This window comes from Quercus lobata, chromosome 4, assembly GCF_001633185.2.
Source record: "Quercus lobata isolate SW786 chromosome 4, ValleyOak3.0 Primary Assembly, whole genome shotgun sequence".
NCBI classification, from domain to species: Eukaryota; Viridiplantae; Streptophyta; class Magnoliopsida; order Fagales; family Fagaceae; genus Quercus; species Quercus lobata.
The window spans coordinates 9,115,710-9,143,547 of record NC_044907.1 but is presented as its reverse complement, the minus strand read 5'-3'; the positions used below and the strand labels follow the sequence as shown (position 1 = coordinate 9,143,547).

The window sequence follows — 27,838 nt, the reverse complement described above, 5'->3', positions numbered from 1 at the left end:
CCTCCTTACAAACCTTTGCTCTCATCTTACCAACCTGTAACTATTTCAAGGATTCATTTCATTCACCTTCATTGAGAAATGGCTGAAGGAGCTCTCTTCAACGTAGCTGAAGGAATCATTGGCCAACTGGGCAAACTAGCTCTCAAAGAGCTTGGACTGCTCTGGGGTGTCAAAGAGGAGCTTCAAAAGCTCGTGGACACTGTTTCAACCATCAAAGCTGTCATTCTGGATGCAGAGGAGCAACAGGCGCAGAATCATACCATCAAGAATTGGCTGGGAAGGCTGAAAGATGCACTTTTTGAAGCGGACGACTTGCTGGATGACTTTTCCACTGAAGTTTTACGGCGGGAAGTGATGACTAGGAATAAGAAGGCGAAAGAGGTACGCATCTTCTTTTCCAAATCGAACCAACTTGCATATGGTCTTAAAATGGGTCATAAGATTAAGGCAATTAGGGAGAGACTAGATGCCATTGCAGCAGATAGGAAGTTCCACCTAGAGGAACGTCCTAGAAAGACACAAGTCAGTAATAGGTTGAGAGAAACTCATCATTTTGTACGTGCTGAATATGTTATTGGAAGAGAGGCTGATAAGAAAGTCATTATAGATCGTTTAATGGATCCCAAAATTGAAGAGAATGTTTCGGTCCTTCCTATAGTTGGAATTGGAGGACTGGGTAAGACCACATTAGCTCAATTTGTATTCAATGCTGAAGAAATTAAAAATCATTTTGAGAAAAAATTGTGGGTGTGCGTCTCTGACGATTTTGATGTAAAAATAATTGTTGAGAAAATCTTAGAATGTGCAAAAGAAAAGAAACCTGAAAGACTTGAAATGAACACATTGATAAGTGATCTGCGAAAAGAAATTGATGGAAAGAGATACTTACTTGTATTAGATGATGTGTGGGATGATGATTCGGAAAAATGGGATAAGTTAAAAGGATTTTTACTCGGTGGTGCTAGAGGTAGTAGAATATTGGTGACTACACGTGAGGAGAAGGTTGCTAAGATTTCAAAAACTATAGAACCACACTTTTTAAGGGGTTTAAATGAAGAGGAGTCTTGGTCTTTATTTAAGCAAAAGGCATTTGAAAAGGGACAAGAACCAGAAAATATAAGAATTAAAGAAATTGGAAAGGAAATAGTTGGAAAGTGCAGAGGAATTCCACTCGCCATAAAGACCATTGGAAGCCTATTGTGCTTTAAAAACTCAGAAGATGAGTGGTTGTCCTTCATTAATAAAGAATTTTCAAAACTAGATCAAAAAGAAAATGATATCCTACCAACACTTAAATTGAGTTATGATCATCTTCCATCACACTTGAAACAATGTTTTGCTTATTGTAGTTTATTTCCAAAGGATTACGAGTTTGAAAAAGAGAAATTAATTAAGCTATGGATGGCACAAGGGTTCATTAGGCTATCAGGTCAAAACCAATGCTTAGAAGATGTTGGTCATGAGTATTTTATGGAATTACTTTGGAGGTCATTCTTTCAAGAAGACACAGGATCTATATTCAAAATACATGACCTCATGCATGATCTGGCAATATCAGTAGTGGGGCTAGAGAGCATCACTTTTGGTATAAATGAGGAAAAATTGGATGAAAAAACCCATCACGTGTCATTTGGTTTAAATTTAGGCTCATCAACACAAATTCCCACTTTGTTGCTTAAAGCAAATAGGATGAGAACATTTCTTTTGCCATGTCAAGAGAGGTATTCAAGTCAAATTGTATGGAACAAGTCAACTTGTGATGCATTTGTTTCAAGTTTTAAGTTCTTGCGCTTGTTAGATTTGAATTGCACTGGAATTAGGAGTGTTCCACATTCTATTGGAAAGTTGAAGCATTTAAGGCACCTTGATCTTTCATGGAATGACATAAAGATGCTTCCTAATTCAATTACAAGGTTGCAAAATTTGGAGATACTAAATCTCTATAACTGTTATGAACTTATAGAATTGCCAAGAAATATTTCTAGATTAGTCAATCTTAGGCATCTTATCATTGAAAATTGCTCTAGATTGACTCATATGCCACGTGGACTTGGGCAATTGACTAATCTCCAATCACTAGCTGAGTATGTGTTGAGTACGGACTCTAAGAGTGGTAGTGGGTTGAAGGAACTTCACGGATTAAACCAGCTGAGAGAAAATCTAAGGATTAAAAATCTGAGACACAAGAAAGATGCTGAATTAGAATATAAGTCATGTTTGAAAGAAAAACAACACCTTAAAGGCTTGGTGTTAGAGTGGATAGAAAGAGAAGTGGATGTTGAGTACGATGAGATGTCAGTCGAAGCTTTGGACCCAAACCAAAATCTTAAAAGTTTGGAATTAAAAAGCTACAGGGGAGTAAAATATCCAAGCTGGCTTTCTTCACTTAAAAATCTTGTAAGCCTTAAGTTAGTTTCATTGAAGAATAGCCAAGATGTGCTACTATTGCATCAATTTCCTTCTCTCAAAACTCTCTATTTGGTGGATATTCCTTCTCTTGAGTACGTATCTCTAGTATCGGAGAGTTTTAAACTTCCACCCCTAGAATCCCTCGAAATTAGGATTTGTCCTAATCTAAAGGGATGGTGGAGGAGGAGCGACTCCATCGAGGAGGACGAAGATGACGCCGATAATTACGGTGAAATATCGACGATAACAGCAAAGAATCATTCTCTTCCTTCATTTTCTCACCTTTCCACTCTACACATTTCTGGTTGCCCTAAACTATCTTCCATGCCTTTATTTCCTTATCTTGAAAAACTATATCTGCATGACTCTAATTTGAGGCCATTGGAGCGAACAATATCGATGGGAATGATAAATAAGACATCTCAGCAAAACCCAACAACAGCAGCAGTAGCAGAGTCAACCTCTTCTGTTCGTTCTTCTTCAACACTTGCCGCCTCATTCACCCCTCTCTCCAAATTAAAATCTTTGGATATTGGTATGATAGAAGGCAGTGATGGTCATGTCCTTCAATCTATACAACATCTGACTGCACTTGAGGAATTTAGGTTATCTAAATATAATGGGGATGGGATGGAATTGGAATGGCTTCAACAGGCCACCTCTCTGCGAAATCTCTACATTTTTAATTGTCCGAGTTTGATGACATTGCCGGAGTGGATCTGTGAAATCATATCTCTTCAATCACTCGGTATTTATGATTGCCCCAATTTCACTTCATTGCCTGCCCTAACGTCTCTTCAATCACTCGGTATTTCTGATTGCCCCAATTTCACTTCATTGCCTGCCCTAACGTCTCTTCAATCACTCCATATTTATGGTTGCCCCAATTTCACTTCATTGCCTGCCCTAACGTCTCTTCAATCACTCCATATTTCTGATTGCCCCAATTTCACTTTCACTTCGTTGCCTGCCCTAACGTCTCTTCAATCACTCCATATTTATGGTTGCCCCAATTTCACTTCATTGCCTGCCCTAACGTCTCTTCAATCACTCCATATTTATGGTTGCCCCAATTTCACTTCATTGCCTGCCCTAACGTCTCTTCAATCACTCCATATTTCTGATTGCCCCAATTTCACTTCATTGCCTGCCCCAATTTCACTTTATGGTTCCCCCAATTTCACTTCATTGCCTGCCCTAACGTCTTTGAAGACACTGGACATTCGGAGGTGTCCCATCTTAGTAGAAAGTTGCAAGAGCCAGGATTGGGTTGCTCGCATCGAAAACTTGGAAGGAGATCTAGCTCCACCAAAAGAAGAAGATCCAGGTATTGAATTTCATTATGCAAAACAAAATTATTCTTCTTAACCATCTTTAATTGTATAGCTAATTTTTTCCTGGCTATTTAATTTCATTATGCAGAACAAAGTTGGGGCTTTACCAAAATTTTTGGGCGTTGCAGTGGTTCAACAAGTCAATAGCTCAGTGGTGAATAATTATAATTATCTAGAGGTGGTTTCTTGTTTTATTTATCTTTGCCAATAGAATTTTCATTCCTCACATGCATGCTTTCTTCACATATTAGGAGAAAGAATATGGAATTCTTTCCTCTGTTTCTTTTTGTATCTCAAACCAAGTTGATTTGGTGATGTATTTTGGGTGTTTTCTTCTCAGCTTGTCAGGTGAGGATCATCAATTGCTGATAAGGAGATAATATTTGTGGGGAGAAGTATATCTGGCAGAAGAATTAGCTAATGCAGGTATTTTTTATGCTTCGGTTATAAGCTCCACCATGTTTTTTTTTCCACAATTGAGTAAAAAAAATATGTTTTATGTTTTTTTTTTGTTTTTTTTTATTTTTTTTTATTATTATTTTTTTTTTTCTGGCTTGTGCAGGTATTGAATCACTAATGTTTCTTTCCTATCTTTTTTTTGTCTTGCTTAGCTTGCGTTGGATTTAGATCATAATTCATAAGTTGATATTCGTGGTAGCAACACTTGGATAAAGGAAAAGTGGTTGCTTATTGGCTTTCTCCTTGAATTCAAATGCTACAAAGGTAAGCAAATAATAGTCTTTTATTTACTTTTACATTATCATTCTTTGTTCGAAGGGGAAAAAAATAAAGAAAAAAATTTTCACTATGGCAGATTCTTCATAACGCTTAATAGTTTATGATCAAAGTTGGGATCCAGTGTCTTTTATTACTACTCTTATCCATATAGATACAAGTATTGCCAACAGAACTAGATGCCTCATTTTCAAATGTGTGCTGTAGGCTTTGATCATCTTCATTTATAATTGCAACTTCTCTAACAATCTCTGGCTTGTAATCGATTTTGGTTACTTTGGTTCTTAGAAGTCTTTTAGTAACCAAAATAAAGGGTAAGTCATTAATCATATATTAGGTTTCTTGACCTTTCCAAGAACTTTGAAACCAGTTAATAAATCACTCTCCAGAAGTCCATTTTTCTCCTGTTTTCTATGTTTCTTCCTTCTCCAAACAAGAACCTGCTTGACATTAAACTGTATGCCAATTTATCTGGGTATCCGGGTCTATCTTCTTACATACTAAAAGCAGTTTTAATTTCATTGTAAAATATGAAATGAAGATCAAATATGAAAAAGTGATCTTTGGTAGTGGTTCTTTTCACATCTTTTGTGAGAGGTGAGCTCTAGGATTTTAAAAACTTAATGGTTTAATTGATGATTCTGCATATTTGAGCTTATGAGATTTACTGTCAGTAACTTCTATTTCATAGAATAGTTTGCATCAAAACACAGCTTAAATTTAATGAAGACATGATATTTTTGAGGAATGGTATTCATTTTATGCCCCTGGTTAGTGAGAAACTTTGGGAAGACAATGATTATACAATCCTAACTTCTGTTTTTTTTTTTTTTTAGTCAAACTTTATAAGCATCCTGCAGAATTCTTATTTGAAAAGAGGAGCTTAGATTCTGAAATCCATACTTATTGAATGATGCCAGGTGAAAATGCTCCAGAATGACCTGAGACAGCTTATATCCCTGAGACTGAAATTGAATGTAGAAGGATCCATCATAACTCCATAAAAAGGTTGAGTGCCACAATTCATTTTGTTAGTTTACAAGTTATTTTGAGTTCTAAACTTTCTCATGTTAGGTGACACGACCGAACAATACCATCCCCTAGAGTTGTGAGCTTGCCAACCCAATAGTTTAGAAGTGCTCAATTTTTTTCTACAGTAGAGTGGCAAATAAATGTTAAGGGGAACTAACTATCTAACTTTATCAACTTTTTCTTCTCTTTAGATGACTGATACTAATAGCATGCAACTTCTCCCTTGATTCCCTTTTATATGGCATTTAGCAAACATTTTGGTCACATGTTCAGGCAGATATGTAGATGATAGCCACAACCTAAATGCAGTGGATAGTCACCTGTGAAATGTAGAAAAAGCATCAATTCATGGGAGGGGTGTGGAAATTATTGGGATTCTACAATGTGCTTGGATATGACAGCCTTCCTTCTTAATAGCATTCAGCCTATTGATTTCACACATCATCAAAAAGAATGAGTATCACTGGCTATCCCAATTATGGCTACAATGGTAGAGGCAAACAGGAAAATTTTGGCATAAATCTGTTCTTATATTTGACTGTGGAACTGTATTTATGAGAATAAGATTCAGGATTTGTTGCATCTTTGACTTCTTTTGGTACGTATGTTAGTCATTAACTTATTTGTCAAAGGATAAAACACAATGAGGAAATGTCAATGCTATGCTTTCTTTTTTATTATCAGTGATTTGATATTTTGAGTATTTTTCACTTGTCCGATTTCATATGCCATATTTCTCAATTTGTTACCCTGCAACTTTGCAATACATTGAAATTACATTTCTTTACTTTCATATGAAAATTATTCATCCTGAATTTGATTTCTCATGTGTGATGTGGAAAAATATGCTGGCTAAATTAATACTTTAATAATTATTATTTGGATTACAAAATGATCTCTGCTGCATGATCTTTCTCTTATTGACAGTAATCTATACTTATTTCCTATCTTGGATTTTTTTTAGGTTTAAATCCTGGTTTTTGTTTATCTTTTGTTGCCTTTTCCAATCTGAAACAAGTTCAATGTTAATTTGTACATCAGTTATGACAATGGTGGTGGCAGTTATCTCTTGTTAATTGCTGTGGTGTTTTTTAAAATATTAGCCATTGATGCTCTGACATATCTAGCCACTGTTGCACTATTTTTAAATTCTACAAGTGGTTGCTTCATCACAAGTTAATAAAGGAATAAGTAAGTTTTATCTATTTTAGACTGCAAGATTCCTGCACTATAATTCCAACCTCATTCTCATAAGTATTCAATACAAATTTTGCTTTACTATGTTAGGATTTTATAAGTATCAAATTTAGATCTTATTGACCTATTTGGACATTATTGTGGTCTATTTGGGTTCTAAGTACGAGTGGTTGTGTTCATGGATTAAATTCAGTGTATTTATTGGAAAGTTTTGAGCTGTTTTTGAGTTTATTTACTTGGTTCTTTGATTATCAGTGGGAAATGTAGAGACCAGCAGCAATTCAGGAGGTGGATGGGGAAATCAGTGGGGGATTCTGCAATATGCTTGAACCAGATTCAGAATTTTCTGCCACTGACTTCTTTAGGTATGTATGTCTATCATTAACCAAGATCCTTCATAAAAATATATATTGTAATCTTGTGTGTTAGGAAAAAAAAAAAAATTGAAATGTCAATGTTATTCTTTCTTTTCAATGTTGCTATCATGTTATTGCTGAAAATGACTCAAGTGCTCCTATATCGTCCTAAATCCTTTTTGTCTTGATTTTAAATTTTGGCTTCTAGAATCAATTTCCCCATGTTCTTCTACTTCTATTGTGCATCGAGATCATCCCCTTTTCTCTCGACCCTCTCCCTGCTAAAAAAATCTTATTCTGCAACAGAGTCCAATGAGGGAGTTCAAAACTGAATCTAGTTTTGACCCTCATTGAGGATACCAAGGAATGAGGCAAAGCCAGAAGAGGTGCCCCTAATGAGGTATTTGGATAATCATCCCCTTTTCACTGGACACCCCAATGAGCCTCATTTAGATTGGATTAATGCACTATTTTGACATTTCAAGTTAGATTAAAAAAAAAAAAATAGTGATGGATTATTTGAATTTATGCACCATTTGGTTACAGAAAAAAGTATGAGGAAAAAGAAGAGAAAAAAATTGAAATAAAAAAGTCTTAAATTCTTTATCATGGGGAACAAGAAACTACAGTGAATACTCACTTGTAATGATGAGTTCATTTTCTTTTAGTCAACAAAACATCATTGTACAGGTTTATACATTATATGAATCCATGTGACTGTTCAAATCCAAGACATAGAAACTAAGACCATTAGGATCTAAAACTCCTAATACTTCTACAGGTTCATTCATATCATTTTAAACTCAGTCCTCTATAAATTTCCAAATATAATTGAACAACTTCACTGTTGTTTTTTGTTTCAAGTATTGCTGATTTTTATTATATCTGATTATGCCTATTCTTCCAACTGGGTTGGTTCCACAGTTATACACGCAGAAATAGAAAAAAAAATTGAAAAAAGAAGTATTAGATACATTATTGGCTTAAGTTCCTTGATGAAGATGTGTGCATGTACAACATATGAATGTATGTGTGCTGGTATTATGCCTTTTTTTTTTTTTTTTCTCTCTCTCTCTCTTTTTATTACCACATGGATGTTTCAGGTCTCTAGCCTAGCGGCTTCCTACACAAGTGCATTTTCTTCGAGATGAAACTACAAACTTTAAGATGTATGAAACCATTAAAGAGGAGGTCAGACATTGATGCTTATGACGCAATAGGAAAGATATTAGATGACATAAATGTAGATACAGAAGTTAATTATGTTTATTTCAGTCAATTAACTTCATTGAATCAGAAAATATAGTTAATTGATTCTAATTCTATATTCCAGCTGGCAAAACTTGAGCTTTGGCTGGACAAATCAAAAGTGGGAAGCCAATAGTTATCAGTTCTCCAAATTGATACAATGATCTTCAGGTGGGCAAAGCTCTTATGGATAATATGAATCTCAAAAAGTTTCAGATTAAATGGAGTAAGGGAAATTTGGTCTTGTCAGCCAATTGACTAAAAGTTCAAAAGACAATGTTAATACTTTCAGCATTACTGTTTGACCTTGTCTGAAAACATAGACCCAAGTAGCAAAAGACAAAGCTTTTGATGCTTCCTTATTAGCAATGATAGATTCAAAGTACAGGGTACAGGATGAGCTTCATCATGTAAGCTTTAGATATCCAACTACGGTGGATATTCAGGTTTTCCAAGGCCTCAGCTTTGCCATTCATTTTGGCGAAGTTAAAATCTTATTTTCAAATTGTGTTTTACTAATTTTTTACTTCTATACAGCTTTAGCACCAAAGCTTTGCTGGATTTTTTTTTAAAATGATCAAATCATAATTGAAAAAAAAGATTCATCAAGTCATAATTGTATTGTTGTCACTCTCTTCCTTCAATAAGTCACAATTGTTGGAAACAGTGGAAGTGGGGAATGCATAGTGACTGCAATATTTCAAAGATCTTTTAATCCTAAATCAGGTTACCTGATGGAATTGAAAATTGTAAGGTTAAATTGAAGTGGATGAGCTGGTAGATTGGTCTTGTCAGTCAAAAATCATTTTTGTTCAATGATGCATCCATGCCAACACTGCATATGAGAGAAGGAAATGCAAATGAGGTGGAAAGCAAAGCTGCATCAAAGTTACAAGCGCGCAAAGGTTTGTTAGTTGCTTTCGACAGGTTAGTACAGTAAAATATTTTGCTAAACTCATCATTTGATAGTTCTTAATGATCCAAGTTATTAAGTCAATTGAGCTACTTTAGAGTAAAATAACATTAAATAGCTTTCAATGTATAAAGCAAAAGTAGAAGTATTATTACTTCAATCTTTTTCCTCGCTACAATTGATAAATTTAGGATTATAATTTTTTTTTTCTTTTTTTGGAGTTTAGCATTTGCTTGTGACTCTTACAGACTCATTGGACCATACTGCTTCATTTAGTTTTTGTCAAATAAAATGCAAGACTATCATATCATGGGATAAGTTAAAAGAAATTTTACTGGCTGGTGCAAGAGGCAGTAGAATATTGGTGACTACACGTGAGGAAAAGGTTGCAGAGAGTTCAAAAACTATTGAAACACACCGTTTAACAGGTTTAAATGATGAGGACTCTTGGTCTTTATTTAAGCAAAAGGCATTTAAAAAAGGACAAGAACCAAAAAATTCAAAATATAAGGAAATTGGAATGGAAATCGTTAGTAAGTGCAAAGGAGTTCCACTTGCCATAAAGACAATAGGAAGCCTATTGTACTCTAAAAAATCTGAAGAGGAATGGTTGTCCTTCAAAAATAATGAGTTTTCAAAGGTAAATGAAACTAATATCCAACCAATACTTAGGTTGAGTTATGATCATCTCCCACCACGTTTGAAACAATGTTTTGCTTATTGTAGTTTATTTCCAAAGGATTACGAGATTGAAGAAGAGAGATTGGTTAAGCTATGGATGGCACAAGGTTTCATTAAGCCATTAGGTCAAAACCAATGCTTAGAAGATGTTGGTCATGAGTATTTTATGGAATTACTTTGGAGATCATTCTTTCAGAAAGATGAAGAAAATTTTTGGGATGAAGGACCTATTTTCAAAATACATGACCTCATGCATGATCTAGCAATATTAGTAGCGGGACTAGAGAGCACAACTTTTGAAATAAATGGGAAAAATATTGATGAAAAAACTCATCACATGTCATTTGGTTTTAATTTAGGCTCATCAACACAAATTCCAACTTTGTTGTTTAAAGCAAATAGGATGAGAACATTTCTTTTGCCATGTCAAAATTGGTATTCAAATCAAATGGTATGGAACCAGTTAACTTGTGATGCATTTGTTTCAAGTTTCAAGTTCTTGCGCTTGTTAGATTTGCATGAAATTGGCATTAGAAATGTGCCACATTCTATCGGAAAGTTGAAGCATTTAAGGTATCTCGATCTCTCATACAACAGACACATTAAGATGCTTCCTAATTCTATTACAAGGTTGCAAAATTTGGAGACACTGGATCTTTCTTATTGTAAGGAACTTACAGAATTGCCAAAAAATATTAGTAAATTAATCAATCTTAGGCATCTTAACATTGATGAGTGCAATAGTTTCACTCATATGCCTCGTGGATTTGGGCAATTGACTAATCTCCACTCACTAGCTCGGTATGTGTTGAGTACGGACTCTAGGTGTGGTGGTGAGTTGAAGGAACTTCACGGATTAAACCAGCTAAGAGAAAATCTAACGATTGAAAATCTGAGACACAAGAAAGATGCTGAATTAGAATACAAGGCTGTAAATTTGAAAGAGAAACAACACCTTAAAGGCTTGACGTTGGAGTGGACGTGGACGTGGGAAGTGGATGTTGGGTACGATGAGATGTCAGTCGAAGCTTTGGAACCAAACCAAAATCTTAAAAGTTTGGAATTAAAAGGCTACAGGGGAGTGAAATATCCAAGCTGGCTTTATTTACTCAAAAATCTTGTAAGCCTTAAGTTAGTTTCAATGAAGAATAGCCAAGATGTACTACCATTGCATCAATTTCCTTCTCTCAAAAGTCTCTGGTTGTCCTTTGTTCCTTCTCTTGAGTACGTATCCCTGGTATCAGAGAGTTTTAAACTTCCACCCCTAGAATCCCTCCATATTTCGGATTGCCCTAATCTAAAGGGATGGTGGAAGAGGAGGAGCGACTTCAGCGAGGAGGACGAAGATGCCGCCGATAATTACGGTGAAATATCGACGATAACAACAAAGAATCATTCATTTTCTCGTCTTTCCCAACTACACATTTCTGGTTGCCCTAAACTATCTTCCATGCCTTTATTTCCTTATCTTGAAATATTAAGACTGGATAACTCTAATTTGAGGCTATTGGAGCGAACAATATCGATGGGAATGATAAGTACGGTATCTCAGGAAAACCCAACAGCAGCAGCAGTAGCAAAGCCAACCTCTTCTGCTCGTTCTTTTTCTTCAATACTTGCCGCCTCATTCACCCCTCTCTCCAAATTAAAATCTTTGGGTATTGGTATGATAGAATGCAGTGATGATCATTTCCTTCAACATTTCACTGCACTTGGGCGACTAAGTTTATATAATTATAATGGGGATGAGATGGAATTGGAATGGCAAGGGCTGAGGAAGCTTCAGGATTTAGAATTAAATGATCATCCAAAATTGGCATCTCTTCCGGTGGGGCTTCAACAGGCCACCTCTCTGCGATATCTCGCGATTCGGTTTTGTCCGAGTTTGACGATATTGCCGGAGTGGATCTGCGAAATCATATCTCTGCAATCACTCCATATTTGGTATTGCCGCAATTTGACATCATTGCCTGCCCTAACGTCTTTGAAGACACTAAAGATTTGGATTTGCCCCAATTTGACATCATTGCCTGCCCTAACGTCTCTTCAATCACTCGATATTTGGGATTGCCCCAATTTGACATCATTGCCTGCCCTAACGTCTTTGAAGACACTGGGTATTCGGACGTGTCCCATCTTAGTAGAAAGTTGCAAGAGCCAGGATTGGATTGCTCGCATCGAAAACTTGAATCTAGAAGAAGATTCAGGTATTGAATTTCATTATGCAAAACAAAATTCTTCTTCTTCACCCTCTTTAATTGTAGAGCTAATTTTTTCCTGATTATTGAATTTCATTATGCAGAACAAACTTGGAGCTTTACCAAAATTTTTGGGCGTTGCAGTGGTTCAACTAGTCAATAACTCAGTGGTAAATAATTATCTAGCAGTGGTTTCTTGTTTTCTTTTTCTCTGCCAATATAATTTTCATTCCTCACATGCTTGCTTTTTTTCACGTATTAGGAGAAAGAATATGGAATTCTTTCCCTGTTTCTTTTTTATCTCAAACCAAGTTGATTTGGTTATGTATTGTGGGTGTTTTACTTCTCATCTTGTCAGATAAGGATCAGCACTTGGTGATAATGAGATAATATTTGTGGCGAGAAGTATATCTGGCAATAGCACTGCAGTATTAGCTTGCACAGGTATTTTTTATCGTTCAATTACAAACTCCACCATGTTTTTATTTCTACAATTGAATAAAAAATATGGTTTATGTTTTTTTTCGGCTTGTGGAGATATGAGCTCTTTCATACTGAATTGCTAATGTTTCTTTCCTATCATTTTTGGCTTACTAAGCTTGCATTGAAAACACAATATATACCATCTTTCATCTTACCTTTTTTTTTTTATTATTAATTTTTATATGGTAGATTGTGTTGGATTTAGACCATAAGTTGATATTTATGGTAGCAATTCTTGGATGAAGGAACTTGTCCCAAGTGGTTGCTTACTGGCTTTTTTCTTCAATTCGAATGTTACAGAAGTAAAAAAATACTAGTATTTTATTCACTTTGACGTAATCATTGTTTGTTTGGAGGGAAAAAAAAAATTAAAAAAAAAAAAAAGATTTTCATTATGGCAGATTCTTCATAATGCTTACTGTAGTGATGGTCATGTCCTTCAATCTATACAACATCTGACTGCACTTGAGGAATTTAGGTTATATAATTATAATGGGGATGGGATGGAATTGGAATGGCAAGGCCTGAGGAAGCTTCAGTATCTAAGATTATTTGATCATCCAAAATTGGCCTCTCTTCCGGTGGGGCTTCAACAGGCCACCTCTCTGCGAAAGCTCGAGATTTTGAATTGTCTGAGTTTGACAACATTGCCGGAGTGGATCTGCGAAATCATATCTCTGCAATCTCTCCGTATTTGGGGATGCCCCAATTTGACATCATTGCCTGCCCTAACGTCTTTGAAGAAACTGGCTATTCAGAGTTGTCCCATCTTAGTAGAAAGTTGCAAGAGCCAGGATTGGCTTGCTCGCATTGAAAACTTGAGAGGAGATCTAGCTCCACCAAAAGAAGAAGATCCAGGTATTGAATTTCATTATGCAAATCAAAATTCTTCTTCTTCACCATCTTTAATTGTATAGCTAATTTTTTCCTGGCTATTTAATTTCATTATGCAGAACAAACTGAAATGAATGAGGAATATGAACTTAAAACTCAGGGCTTTACCAAAATTTTTGGGCGTTGCAGTGGTTCAACAAGTCAATAGCTCGGTGGTGAATAATTATAATTACCTAGAGGTGGTTTCTTGTTTTATTTATCTTTGCCAATAGAATTTTCATTCCTCACATGCATGCTTTCTTCACGTATTAAGAGAAAGAATATGGAATTCTTTCCTCTGTTTCTTTTTGTATCTCAAACCAAGTTGATTTGGTGATGTATTTTGGGTGTTTTTCTTTTCATCTTGTCAGGTATATTTGTGGGGAGAAGTATATCTGGCAGAAGAATTAGCTTATGCAGGTATTTTTAATGCTTCGGTTATAAGCTCCACCATGTTTTTTTTTTTTTTTTTTTTTTTTCTACAATTGAATAAAAAAATATGTTTTATGTTTTTTTCTGGCTTATGCAGGTGTGAGTTGTTTCATACTGAATCACTAATGTTTCTTTCCTTTCTTTTTTTTTGTCTTGCTTGGCTTGCGTTGGATTTAGATCATAAGTTGATATTCATGGTAGCAACACTTGCATAAAGGAAAAGTGGTTGCTTATTGGCTTTCTCCTTGAATTCAAATATTACAAAGGTAAACAAATAATAGTCTTTTATTTACCTTTACATTATCATTCTTTGTTCGAAGGGGAAAAAAATAAAGAAAAAGATTTCACTGTGGCAGATTCTTCATAAAGCTTAATAGTTTATGATCAAAGTTGGGATCCAGTGTCTGTTTATTACCACTCTTATCCAAATAGATACATGTATTGCCAACAGAACTAGATGCCTCATTTTCAAATGTGTGCTTTAGGCTTTGATCATCTTCATTTATAATTGCAACTTCTCTAACAATCTCTGGCTTGTAATCAATTTTGGTTACTTTGGCTCTTAGAAGTCTTCTAGTGACCAAAATAAAGGGTAAGTCATTAATCATATATTAGGTTTCTCGACCTTTCCAAGAACTTTGAAACCAGTTAATAAATCACTCTCCAGAAGTCCATTTTTCTCCTGTTTTCTATGTTTCTTCCTTCTCCAAACAAGAACCTGCTTGACATTAAACTGTATGTCAATTTATCTGGGTATCCGGGGCTATCTTCTTACATACTAAAAGCAGTTCTCATTTCATTGTAAAATATGAAATGAAGATCAAATATGAAAAAGTGGTCTTTGGTAGTGGTTCTTTTCACATCTTTTATGAGAGGTGAGCTCTAGGATTTTAAGAACTTAATGGTTTAATTGATGATTCTGCATATTTAAGCTTATGAGATTTGCTGTCAGTAACTTCTATTTCATAGAATAGTTTGCATCAAAACACAGCTTAAATTTAATAAAGACATGATATATTTGAGGAATGGTATTCATTTTATGCCCCTGTTTGTCAAAGGATAAAACACAACAAGGAAATGTCAATGCTATGCTTTCTTTTTTATTATCAATTATTTGATATTTTGAGTATTTTTCACTTGTCCGATTTCATATGCCATATTTCTCAATTTGTTACCTTGCAAATTTGCAATACATTGAAATTACATTACTTTCATATGAAAATTATTCATCCTGAATTTGATTTCTCATGTGTGATGTGGGAAAATATGCTGGCTAAATTAATACTTTAATAATTATTATTTGGATTACAAAATGATTTTTGTTGCATGATCTTTCTCTTATTGACAGTAATCTATACTTATTTCCTATCTTGGATTTTTTTTAGGTTTAAATCCTGGTTTTTGTTTATCTTTTGTTGCCTTTTCCAATCTGAAACAAGTTCAATGTTAGTTTGTACAGCAGTTATGACAATGGTGGTGGCAATTATCTCTTGTTAATTGCTGTGGTGTTTTTTAAAATATTAGCCATTGAAGCTCTGACATATCTAGCCACTGTTGCACTATTTTAAATTCTACAAGTGGTTGCATCATCACAAGTTAATAAAGGAATAAGTAAGTTTTATCTATTATAGACCGCAAGATTCCTGCACTATAATTCCAACCTCATTCTCCTAAGTATTCAATACAAATTTTGCTTTACTATGTTAGGATTTTATAACTATCAAATTTAGATCTTATTGACCTATTTGGACATTATTGTGGTCTATTTGGGTTCTAAGTACGAGTGGTTGTGTTCATGGATTAAATTAGTGTATTTATTGGAAAGTTTTGAGCTGTTTTCGAGTTTATTAACTTGGTTCTTTGATTATCAGTGGGAAATGTAGAGACAAGCAGCAATTCAGGAGGTGGATGGGGAAATCAGTGGGGATTCTGCAATATGCTTGAACTAGATTCAGAATTTTCTGCCACTTTGACTTCTTTAGGTTTGTATGTCTATCATTAACCTAGATCCTTCATAAAAATATATATTGTAATCTTGTGTGTTTGGGAAAAAAAAAAATGAAATGTCAATGTTATTCTTTCTTTTCAATGTTGCTATCATGTTATTGCTGAAAATGACTCAATTGCTCCTATATCGTTCTAAATCCTTTTTGTCTTGATTTTAAATTTGGCTTCTAGAATCAATTTCCCCATGTTCTTCTACTTCTATTGTGCATCGAGATTATCCCCTTTTCTCTGGACCCTCTCCCTGCTAAAAAAATCTTATTCTGCAATAGAGTCCAATGAGGGAGTTTAAACTGAATCTAGTTTTGACCCTCATTGAGGATACCAAGGAATGAGGCAAAGCCAGAAGAGGTGCCCCTTAAGTATTTGGATAATCATCCCCTTTTCTCTGGACACCCCAATGAGCCTCATTTAGATTGGATTAATGCACTATTTTGACATTTCAAGTTAGATAATAAAAAAAAAATAGTGATGGATTATTTGAATTTATGCACCATTTGGTTACAGAAAAAAGTATGAGGAAAAAGAAGAGAAAAAAATTGAAATAAAAAAGTCTTAAATTCTTTATCATGGGGAACAAGAAACTACAGTGAATACTCACTTGTAATGATGAGTTCATTTTCTTTTAGTCAACAAAACATCATTTTACAGGTTTATACATTATATGAATCCATGTGACTGTTCAAATCCAAGACATAGAAACTAAGACCATTAGGATCTAAAACTCCTAATACTTCTACAGGTTCATTCATATCATTTTAAACTCAGTCCTCTATAAATTTCCAATTATAATTGAACAACTTCACTGTTGTTTTTTGTTTCAAGGGTTGCTGATTTTTATTATATCTGATTATGCCTATTCTTCCAACTGGGTTGGTTCCACAGTTATACATGCAGAAATAGAAAAAAATTGAAAAAGAAGTATTAGATACATTATTGGCTTAAGTTCCTTAATGAAGATGTGTGCATGCACAACATATGAATGTATGTGTGCTGGTATTATGCCCTTTTTTTTTTTCTTCTCTTTTTATTACCACGTGGATGTTTCAGGTCTCTAGCCTGGCGGCTTCCTACACAAGTGCATTTTCTTCGAGATGAAACTACAAACTTTAAGATGTATGAAAGCATTAAAGAGGAGGTCAGACATTGATGCTTATGACGCAATAGGAAAGATATTAGATGACATAAATGTAGATATAGAAGTTAATTATGTTTATTTCTGTCAATTAACTTTATTGAATCAGAAAATATATTTAATTGATTCTAATTCCATATCCCAGCTGGCAAAAATTGAGCTTTGGCTGGACAAATCAAAGGTGGGAAGCCAACAGTTACCAGTTCTCCAAATTGATACAATGATCTTCAGGTGGGCACAGCTCTTATGGATAATATGAATCTCAAAAAGTTTCAGATTAAATGGAGTAAGGGAAATTTGGTCTTGTCAGCCAATTGACTAAAAGTTCAAAAGACAATGTTAATACTTTCAGCATTACTGTTTGACTTTGTCTGAAAACATAGACCCAAGTAGCAAAAGACAAAGCTTTTGATGCTTCCTTATTAGCAATGATAGATTCAAAGTACAGAGAACAGGATGAGCTTCATCATGTAAGCTTTAGATATCCAACTAGGCTGGATATTCTGGTTTTCCAAGGCCTCAGCTTTGCCATTCATTTTGGCAAAGTTAAATTTTATTTTCAAATTGTGTTTTACTGCCTTTTTACTTCTATACAGCTTTAGCACCAAAGCTTTGCTGGATTTTTCTTTTTAAAATGATCAAGTCATAATTGGAAAAAAAAAAAAAAAAGATTCATCAAGTCATAATTGTATTGTTGTCACTCTCTTCCTTCAATAAGTCACAATTGTTGGAAACAGTGGAAATGGGGAATGCATAGTGACTGCAATATTTCAAAGATCTTTTAATCCTAAATCAGGTCACCTGATGGAATTGAAAATTGTAAGGTTAAATTGAAGTGGATGAGCTGGTAGATTGGTCTTGTTAGTCAAAAATCATTTTTGTTCAATGATGCATCCATGCCAACACTGCATATGAGAGAAGGAAATGCAAATGAGGTGGAAAGCAAAGCTGCATCAAAGTTACAAGCACGCAAAGGTTTGTTAGTAGCTTCCGACAGGTTAGTACAGTAAAATATTTTGCTAAACTCATCATTTGATAGTTCTTAATGATCCAAGTTATTAAGTCAATTGAGCTACTTTAGAGTAAAATAACATTAAATAGCTTTCAATGTATAAAGCAAAAGTAGAAGTATTATTACTTCAATCTTTTTCCTCGCTACAATTGATAAATTTAGGATTATAATTTTTTTTTTCTTTTTTTGGAGTTTAGCATTTGCTTGTGACTCTTACAGACTCATTGGACCATACTGCTTCATTTAGTTTTTGTCAAATAAAATGCAAGACTATCATATCATGGTAATACTATGACAATTCCAATTATCCACCAGGTAGACGAAACGGGTAGCCACCAGTTGTCCAAGATACTGCTTTAAATAAGGCTACAAATACACTCAAAGCTGAACCTGAACGAATAATTCAAGATGCACTAAACCAAGTGATGGTGAACCAGGCTACGACTGTCATGGCCTGTCCATTATCTGAAGGTGATCAAAATTAAATTATCAGAGAGAAAGGAGAGCTGGAGATTTTGATTGTGAATTTGCCACCTTGACAAACTGAGAAGGGCCAGCATTTTCTGCTGCGGAGTTGCAAATAATAATAAGGTAGAAATTAATTAGAAACAACTCTATCAAGTACTTTTTAAATGATTGATCCTATGGAACATGCAACTTGTCTCATGGTTGAATTTCAGGTCCAGGCATTTCACAAACATTTAGGTCACATGTCAAGCGGATATGAAGTTAATTGCTATCACCTAGTGGTGCAATTGGATGCAGACAAATCTGTTACTAGCTTAATGGAAATTCATCTACTATCAATGTTCTTGCACTTCAATTCTGTAAGAGAGGGAAACTATATACCTAGTTATTAATCTAAAAGCTAATGAGGAACAACTGGAGATTAGATCTCAGAGTCTTGCATGTGTTCAACGAAAGAAATAATCCTAGTACACTCTGCAGTGGCACCCTCCCACAACCAAGTGCAGAGCTAAACCTGAAACAATGTCTCAGCCTTTCAGGGGTAACAGTAGGTGTGCCTCGTCTACATAGCATTGTAGTACCATGCAGGCAGAGGAGAGAGAACATTGAGGGAGCAAAATGTTTCGTTCGCATGTAACAATGGCCTTGGCCAATAGAATTTTACCTGGTGTGGTATACACTCTTCGCCTTCCCTTTATATAAGAGGAAGGAAAACTTGTATTAAGACATACCTTAAGAAAATAGTGCATAAGAAGACTGGCTTGAGCCCGTGGTTTTTCTCTCTGTGTTCCTTTTCGCATAGAGTTTTCCACGTAAAAAATTGTTGGTTGCTCTCGTTTTCCTTCGTTTTTCATTTATTTTTCATGTTACTTCGCATTCTCCTACAAACCATTGGAATTTGAACGTCCAAGACATTGCTATATAATGCTACAAATGCAATCAATCACTCAATTTTAATCACGGTGGTTAAAAATAGTGTTATATAATATAGAAAGGGAAGCTTGAGACTTTGATTATGCTACAAAATAGTGTTTCTCTACAGTAGTGGCAAATAATGGTAATGCGATTATTAATTAAATACTTTTTTTATTTTTAAGATAAGTGATTATTGTACCTAATGTGCAAATTGTCTCATGATTGTCATTTTGGTCCAGGCATTTTTAGCAAACAATATTTTAGACTTTTAGTCATGTTCAAGAGAGTATCAAATCCACAGTTATGTAGTTTTGATCCTAAGAGCTAGTAGCATAGAGGAGATCTGACAAAATTCCCAACACTAAATTTTGGTCATCAATAAGAGTTGTGATTTACGCTATGTATCATTGTTTACTTCATTTAGGAAGCTTTATTTCCAGTTGGCTTGATTCCAACTTCTAGTTGCCAAAATCAACTTTTTCTCTAAACCATTAAATCCCCAAAAAGGCAAATATGAAATTAAACCCCCAAAATAAATACATCAAATTAAAGAAGAAAATTCTCATTGTTTGATCTTTAGTTGATTTAGAGTTTCTTGATATTACAGACAAAAAACAAAAACAAAAACAAAAACAAAAACAAAAAAAACAAAAAAAAAAAATTAACAAAGAAAATTCTAACGTTATTTTGAATTATTTGATATGTCGTTAATTTAGAGTTTCTTGATCTTAGTTCAATTGAAAACTTTTATGTTTTATTAATTGAACAATAGTTTCCAAAAGCAATAAAAAATTTGTGTCTCATTTTTATGTTTCACTTTATACACCACTAACCACAGTTTGCTACATATAAATATTTTTTTTTTTCTTTCATTGTAAGTTGTAATTGGTGTAGTATAAAGTAAATTAGTTTATACTCCTAGTCCTAGCATCTCCTAGTGTTTCTAATAGAGTTGGAGACGAAATTTTTGTCTTTTTCCCTCTAAATAAACAATTTAAGCATTTTGTCATTTTCAAGGAAAATTATTAAATATTTCTGGAATGAATGGTTATTTCATATTTGAAATATGACCAATAATGGATCCAGTTCTCACTCCTAAAAAATAAAATAAAATAAAATAATGAATCCAATTTTAGTATTTTTACCTCAACTTGATTTATGGGTGTTATTCTAATAAATTAAAGGACAAAAATAGATTTGGTGTTCAGCAGAGTATAGTATCAACCATCAATTACTAATTGAATTTATTACTGTCAAAGGGGCCTCTCAAAAATCATATTTTTTTTAAAAAATTTATAAATTAAAGCAATGACAAAAAGAGTATGATTGATAAATAACTCAAAAAGAGTGATTCCTCCTACTCTTTTTGCTTTTTGTTTTTTAGGTTGCAAATAAAATAAACAATAGACTGCGGTATTTTGGGCATCATAAGCAAATTTTGAATGTGCAATTCTGGAGTCCCCTTTACAATAGTGTCTTTCCTTACTGAAAATGGAAAAATCAATTAAAATCTATAGTTTGTTATCTTGAAAAGAATGTGTGTGTGTATATATATTGTAGAAGCTAAGGTTTCTAACAGGTGGTCTTTTATAATTTATAAATTCACCTCAAATTTTAGTACACAACATAGGCAAATTGAAAATTTCTCACATATTAATAGCTGAACACCAAATTTCTCACATAGGCAACTTAATGATTAGAGATGATTGGATAGTTGCTGCAGCTGCAACCTGTTATTCCACCAGCATGGCACTAAAGTAGTTTTTAATCCACAAGCTAGCAAAAAACATTATTAATACTACCATATAATATTAATTCCTGCAATCTTGATTTTTCTTTTTCTCTGGTTGATTTTCCATTTTAAAGCATGTTCAATTGTAAGCTAGACCATGAGCATTCATAATAAGTTGCTTATTTCTTTAATTTAAATCATTCAGATTTCGTTTAATTTGTTTTATGTATTTTATTAAATTCTATTATTAGTAAATGTGTTATTGTTTTATCAAATCGTGAGGAGAGTAGAGAATAATATATGCACAATTTAAAATTAGTCTATTAGAGACCAGACAATGTAAACAATGGCTCTAATAAGTAACAAGAGGGAAAGAAACATGAATACGAATACGAATACAAAATATAAATATCTGATGTTGTAACTTTTGCACTTTAAAATGATGGGCTTTAAGTTCAGAGGATCCAGGTTGAATGGCTACAAGAAGTGGTTTTTGTGTTATCATGGACCTTATTGCAGCTTGAGAAATTGACTCGGGCTTTATAAATGGGCCTTCACGTCACAGTTGCACCACCTCTTCAATAAGCAATTGAGTTTTAGTTTAGTAATTGAAATAATGAATGCAAGCATCTTGAAAATGATGATAAGTAGGAAACACCGAAAGTAGATCAACTTGAATGGGTAATTTGCACATGGTTGTCTATGTGCACAAAATTCACATTTTTGCAAGGTCTGGAAATCATAAACCATTTCTAAATTGATGAGTAGTATGAAATCATAGACCATTTTCTAAGTAGCCCAAAAAATAACAAATAATTAATTGAAGGCTTTTGTTAATGAATATTCCATTGCACTCGCAAAAAACGAATCAGGTGAGTCCAACTTTATTGGAATGTAGTAAAAGTTAATTAAAAGTATATCTTTTAATTGAAAGCTCCTCCTCAAAAAAAAAAAATATATATATATATATATATTCTCAAAATTATAGGGAATCAAATTATTTTCTCAAAAAATTGGTTTGGCTAAATGCTATAATAAATAAGGAATATATTTGTCAACTTCTTTTTACTTTTGTATACATAAATAGGAAAAAAAATGTTGTTTTCATCCCTAAAGTTTTCATGTCATTTTTCTTTTGTTCCTAAACTTTAGATAGTTATTTTTATTATTTTTTTTTTGTTTATAAATTGTTGAAAACGTTACATTTTTTCTCCTTAAGCTTTCATACCATATGTCACAAGTATATGGTTTAGTGCTACTAGTTCACCTCCTGTGTCTTTTTTTTTTTTTAATGTATTGTAATGATGGGATCACGTAGGAAAAACGTGTCAAACTCTCTAATGCTAAAGATAATGCTACTCAATTAGACATGTAGGATTAAAGTTAACGAAATTCGATAGAAGAACCAAAAATAATGTTTTCTATAATTTAAGGACAATAAAAAATAAAAAAATTTTAAGTTTAGGAACTAAAATCAAACTTCAAGCTCTTTATATGGACTAAAATATATTTTAGAAGTATAAATACAACAACGACATTTTCAATAAGAAGAAAGCCAAGTTTTGCTTCACTGAATTTACTGTCACTAAACCTCAGATATAGGGGTATATTATGTTATTGAATTAAATTCAAATATATATATTTCTATTAAATTTAATTATTCTTAGAAAAGATACAATTGTTTATATTTTATTGGTTAATGAAACCATGTATTTGAATTTGATTGAAAAACTTAATATATTACACCTAAATTTTGCCATAAATATAATGAGGAATTTGTTACTCAAAAGAAAGGCAAGTTTTGCTTTACTAAATTTACTACAATTAAGAGAAAAATCATACGAGTACCCTCAAAAAAGAACAGAGGCAAAATGGATAGGTAGAGTGTTCTTAAAGGAATACTAAGCATGCAATTGGTGATAATGATCAGCACGAGTGATGCTTCACCAAATTACTTTGCTCCTTCACTTTCAGAAATAAAATTGCATGCATTTGAAATATATCTTTAAGGGTTACATTTTTAACCTATGAGAGTGTAATACAAATCTTGTGTTACAATAAACCATAACATGACTATATATAGTAGACTAAACCCTAGACTAATCAATATACTTTGGGAAAAATGCTCATACACCCCTTAAACTTTGAAGTAGTGGCCAAGACACCCCTTTAACTTTTTTATTAGCTAATTTACTCCATAAACTTTGCACATCTGCCAAATCAGTACTGCAGTTAGTTTACTGTTAAAAAACTAACGGAATAGTCACGTGAGACACACGTGACTTTTAAAAAACAAACTCAGTCCTGTTAATTTGAAACCAGATGGATTGAAGAAAACAAAGGAGAGTTAGGTCTGGCCGGAGAGAAAAGAGAAAGAGGCAGCCACCGCAGAACGTCACCCATCATCTCTTCGCCCGAGTCCCGACGGCGCTTGGTGGTTCTGCCGCTCTGTTTGACAGCCACCACTTGGTTGGTTTTTTTATTTTTTTAATGCAAGTATTGTTATTTAAATCCACAGAGAGCTCTCTGTTTTATTGATATGCTTGTGCGAATTTCTATAAGAATTTTTTGGTTTGGTTTAATTTTTGGGGTTGGGTTTTTGTGAACTTGTTTGTTTCATAGAAGTTAATGGAATTTACAAATGAAACAAACATTAAATTTGGGGTTGAAATTACCGTATACATATCTGGTGAATGAATTATATTCTTTATATTGTTTTGCAATTGATGTTTTATGCGGCCAGTGATCTAGTGAATGTGTATTGCATCATTGCTTTTGAGTTTGCTATATAGTTGTTTGATGAAATGCATGAGAGAGATATGACTACTGCTCTAATATATCAACTCTTTGATTCTTTTTTTCTTGCATTGCACCACTCCCCAGCATTGATTCTATTCAAAATATTGTTCAGTCTTCAATCTTCTCGTGTCTTGTTTAAATTGGCAAACTGTACAAATTGATGTTAACAAGTGAAGGTTATTGCAGTGAGGTTTATTTTTTCTGTTGCTTATGTAATTTATTGACTTGGCTCCATAAGATTTACGGATTTTTGACACATTTGTTTACAGTCATAGATGTTTTGCTTGCTACAAGCAGTATAACAAAAAGGAGAACCTAGTGCTGCACAAATGTTCTGCTTGACACATTTGTTTATTGTAAATCTTTTGAATCACTAAGGCAGCATGTTATTGGTGAGATTTTATTTCATATGCATTCTAATCCAGAGTATTACATATTTTTGTTTTCTTTTTTTGAATCCTTTGGTGCAAGCTCTAGGTGCGAGGTTTTCATTTGTTAGTTTTGGTTTCAATTAATTGTGTTTGGTTTATAACTTGTGCATAGTCTAATAATTATTTTTTTCTCCTTGTGTAGGATTGTAATGTATGTAACTACTTTGAATGGCACGATATTGAATTCACCCCAAGGAGCAAAAGTGTTATTAATGGACTACTGGACACCAACCGAAGACTTAAGAATGAAGCAGCAATGAATAAGAGGATTTTTAAGTGGCTTAGTGTTTTTTGGTGGTTTCTTGGATCATCAGGGGATTGCGGTAGCCTTTTATTTAGTATTGAGTTTTAATGTTAGACGTCATCTTTACATGAAGTGACTATTGATGTAGGAGTGCTAGAAAAAAAAAGGATTTGTAATCTAATATATCTATATATTTAGATTAAATTTAAAGTAATATATAAAAATGTTCACAAGTATGTAATGTTCAATTTGATTTTGGTCTAGTAAGATTTGGAAAAAGATTCTTGCTTCAGTTGCTTGTACTTTGCTTTTTATATAAAGGTTGTCATCACCAAAAAAAAAAGCATTCTACTCATATTGAAACATCAGAGGAGAAAAAATAAGGAAAAATCTTATTAGAAATACAAAAATGATATTGTCCTCTTCAATTTCTTTATATGAAAAAATACAATTAAAAAAACATTCAATTTTTTACATCCCCATAGAAAAAAATAATTAAAAAAAGCCAAATCTTTGCTATTCAAGTATGATCATCTCCTTCACCATTCCAAACTCCCTAAAGTTACTTGCCCCAAATCTCTCTACTAATTCTATCATCCCCCAATCCAAAATCTTCATTTATATCGTCATCAGATTCAACAGAGTCACTTAAAATCTTCATCATCCTCATCATCCTCCACACAAATTGGAAAATTAACAAATCAAATTGGCCTTCAGCCTCAGTAGAATCATATTGGGATTTAAGGGGTGGTACATTTGGCATAGAAGGTGCATTTGTAGGCAGTGAAAGTGGACTTTCATCCATGGCTGCAACAAAAAAATTAATAAGAAGATTAATAGAAAGACTGGAAAAGAAAAACAATATAGAAATGGGAGAAAAAAATACACTAAACTCCCTATCCATAAGCGAAATTGTTCCCTTAAAGCTAGTGATTTTCATCAGACTACTTATTTAGAGAAAACAATAAGGAGAATATAATTCATTACAAATGACCAATAAAGAGTCAAATAATTAGCAACTAGATAACACATCTAACAATATACACACCAAGTGCTAAAATATCACCTCTTGGCAAGCTTGCTAAACTGCACTCTAAATTGTGTTGTCCTTCTCTCTTATTCCACCAACTGAAAAGAGACATTACTATACAAGACATGAGAAGACCAGAGACTAAACAGTATTTTGAATAGTATAAATGTAGAATACAATAAAACAACCTCCAAGAAGCCATTTTTCCACCAAATACAATCAAACAAACTGTGTAAAATAATCACTACCTTTACAAATTTTCTTCTACAAATTTTTTTTTTTTTGAACTATTAAAAGTAACTTCAAAATGTAATCTTCCGCTAGAGAACAGAATCAAAGAGCTGATATATTAGAGCAGTAGTCATATCTCTCTCAGGCATTTCATCAAACAGTTGTATAGCACACTCAAAAGCAGTATTGCAGTACACGTTCACTAAAGCACTGGCCACATAAAACATCTATTGCAAAACAACATAAAGAATATAATTCATTCACCTAATATGTATACTGTAATTTCAACCCCAAATTTAATGTTTATTTCATTTATAAATTCCATTAACTTCTATGAAACAAACCAGCTCACTAAAACCCAACCCCAAAAATTAAACCAAATCAAGAAATTCTTATAGAAATTCGCACAAGTAGATCAGTAAAATAGAGAGCTCTTTGTGGATTTAAATAACAATACTTGCATTAGAAAAAGAAAAAGAAAAAAACCAAGTGGTGGCTGTCAAACAGAGCTGCAGAACCACCAAGCGCCGTCGGGACACGGGCGAAGAGATGATGGGTGACGTTCTGCGGTGGCTGCCTCTTTCTCTCTTTTCTCCGGTCAGACCTAACTCTCTTTTGTTTTCTTCAATCCATCTGGTTTCAAATTAACAGGACTGAGTTTGTTTTTTAAAAGTCACGTGTGTCTCCTGTGACTATTCCGTAAGTTTTTTAACAGTAGACTAACTGGGGTATTAATTTGGCAGGTGTGTAAAGTTTATGGAGTAAATTGGCCAATAAAAAAGTTTAAGGGGTGTCTTGGCCACTACTTCAAAGTTTAAGGGGTGTATGAGCATTTTTCCCATATACTTTTAGTACAAGTAGGAGTCTTAACTTGCACACATAGAAGGATTGGAGTTGGCTCTATGCTATGGTTGGTCAACTAAATGAGAGCTACCAACTAAATGAGAGCCATTCCAAGATTGACACCAAACCAATAAGTTGGACAAATCAAAAATCACCAGCCCACCACATCCTAACTGCTTGTCTTAATTCTTACATTTAATCTTCAACCATTTTATTGTTATTGCAATTAGTTGTGAGCTCATGAAGTTAACTGGTACTTCCTAGCATTTTTAATAAAAACTTCTAATTATTTATTTTAAATATTAGCGTTGATATACAATGTTGAATAAGCTAGAATAAATGTAGAAGTGGAAGCGTAAAATAGAGAACACAAAAATACAAAAAGATTACGTGGTTTAGCTTAATGGCTGCATTTTCAACATATGAGAGTGTAGTACAAATCAACTTCTAGTTGCCAAAATCAACTTTTTCTTTGAACCATTAAATCCCTAAAAAGGCACATATTAAATTAAATCCCCAAAAAACACATGTTAAATTAAAGAAGCTAATTCTCCTTGCTTGATCTTTAGTTGATTTAGAGTTTCTTAATATTATAAACAAAAATAAAAATAAAATTTAAGAAGGAAATTTTAATGTTAATTCGAATTATTTGATCTATCATTAATTTGGAGTTTCTTGATCTTAGTTTAATTGATACTTTTTAGTGTTTTCATCTGAAATATTTAGGATTTAAATCTCTCATCTCTTGACATAATTAACAAATTATTATCTTTTAAGAAAAAACAAAAACAAAAAACCAAAAAAGAGGAAATTGGGCCGTTTTATTCAACCTATTTCTCAAATTCATCTAAAACAGAGCCCAAAACCTATTTGTTTTATTCTTTCACCTACCTATAATAAGAAACAGTGTAAGCAGCTCCTCCTAATATTAAACAGGGCCCTTTTTTCTTTTCTTTTTTTACCTCTAGTGCAGGTTTGAGTTGTTTCATATTGAATTGCTAATGTTTATGTCTTATCTTCAGTTTGCGTTGAAAGCAGAATGTAGAACACTTTCATCTTAATTTTTTTAATCAATTCTTATATGGTAGATTGCGTTGGATTTA

The 27,838-nt window shown here is 33.5% G+C and overlaps 1 protein-coding gene and 1 long non-coding RNA gene across 41 annotated transcripts; one reads left to right on the top strand and one right to left on the bottom strand.

Moving 5' to 3' along the window:
- The first annotated feature begins 13 nt into the window (after positions 1-13).
- On the top strand, positions 14-27,838 carry LOC115986473 (putative disease resistance protein RGA4). Of its 40 annotated transcripts, XM_031109512.1 has the most exons (12): positions 14-3,736; positions 3,832-3,921; positions 4,084-4,169; positions 4,355-4,466; positions 5,399-5,486; positions 5,784-6,108; positions 15,763-15,873; positions 16,946-17,033; positions 17,176-17,261; positions 17,855-18,027; positions 18,358-18,633; positions 18,723-19,290. In XM_031109512.1, exons 1-2 carry the CDS (start codon positions 79-81, stop codon positions 3,888-3,890), a joined length of 3,717 nt encoding a protein of 1,238 aa, XP_030965372.1. In that variant the 5' UTR covers positions 14-78; the 3' UTR covers positions 3,891-3,921; positions 4,084-4,169; positions 4,355-4,466; positions 5,399-5,486; positions 5,784-6,108; positions 15,763-15,873; positions 16,946-17,033; positions 17,176-17,261; positions 17,855-18,027; positions 18,358-18,633; positions 18,723-19,290. The 40 variants fall into 40 exon arrangements, with proteins under 40 accessions (XP_030965372.1, XP_030965375.1, XP_030965367.1 ...); XM_031109515.1 differs by having other exon boundaries at positions 3,832-3,897; positions 4,092-4,169; positions 17,855-18,633; XM_031109507.1 differs by having other exon boundaries at positions 4,092-4,169; positions 17,855-18,633.
- On the bottom strand, positions 25,047-26,725 carry LOC115986476. The gene is made up of 3 exons (XR_004090752.1): positions 26,379-26,725; positions 25,698-25,759; positions 25,047-25,438 (listed from the first exon to the last, which is right to left on the bottom strand). It is a non-coding gene; the product is annotated as an uncharacterized LOC115986476 (long non-coding RNA).

Excerpts from the sequence above, each read along its gene's own strand:
- LOC115986473 (XM_031109538.1), top strand. The coding sequence starts at position 79 with ATGGCTGAAGGAGCTCTCTTCAACGTAGCTGAAGGAATCATTGGCCAA. Across the intron at positions 3,737-12,207 it reads ACCAAAAGAAGAAGATCCAG|AACAAACTTGGAGCTTTACC; the intron begins GTATTGAATTTC and ends TTCATTATGCAG.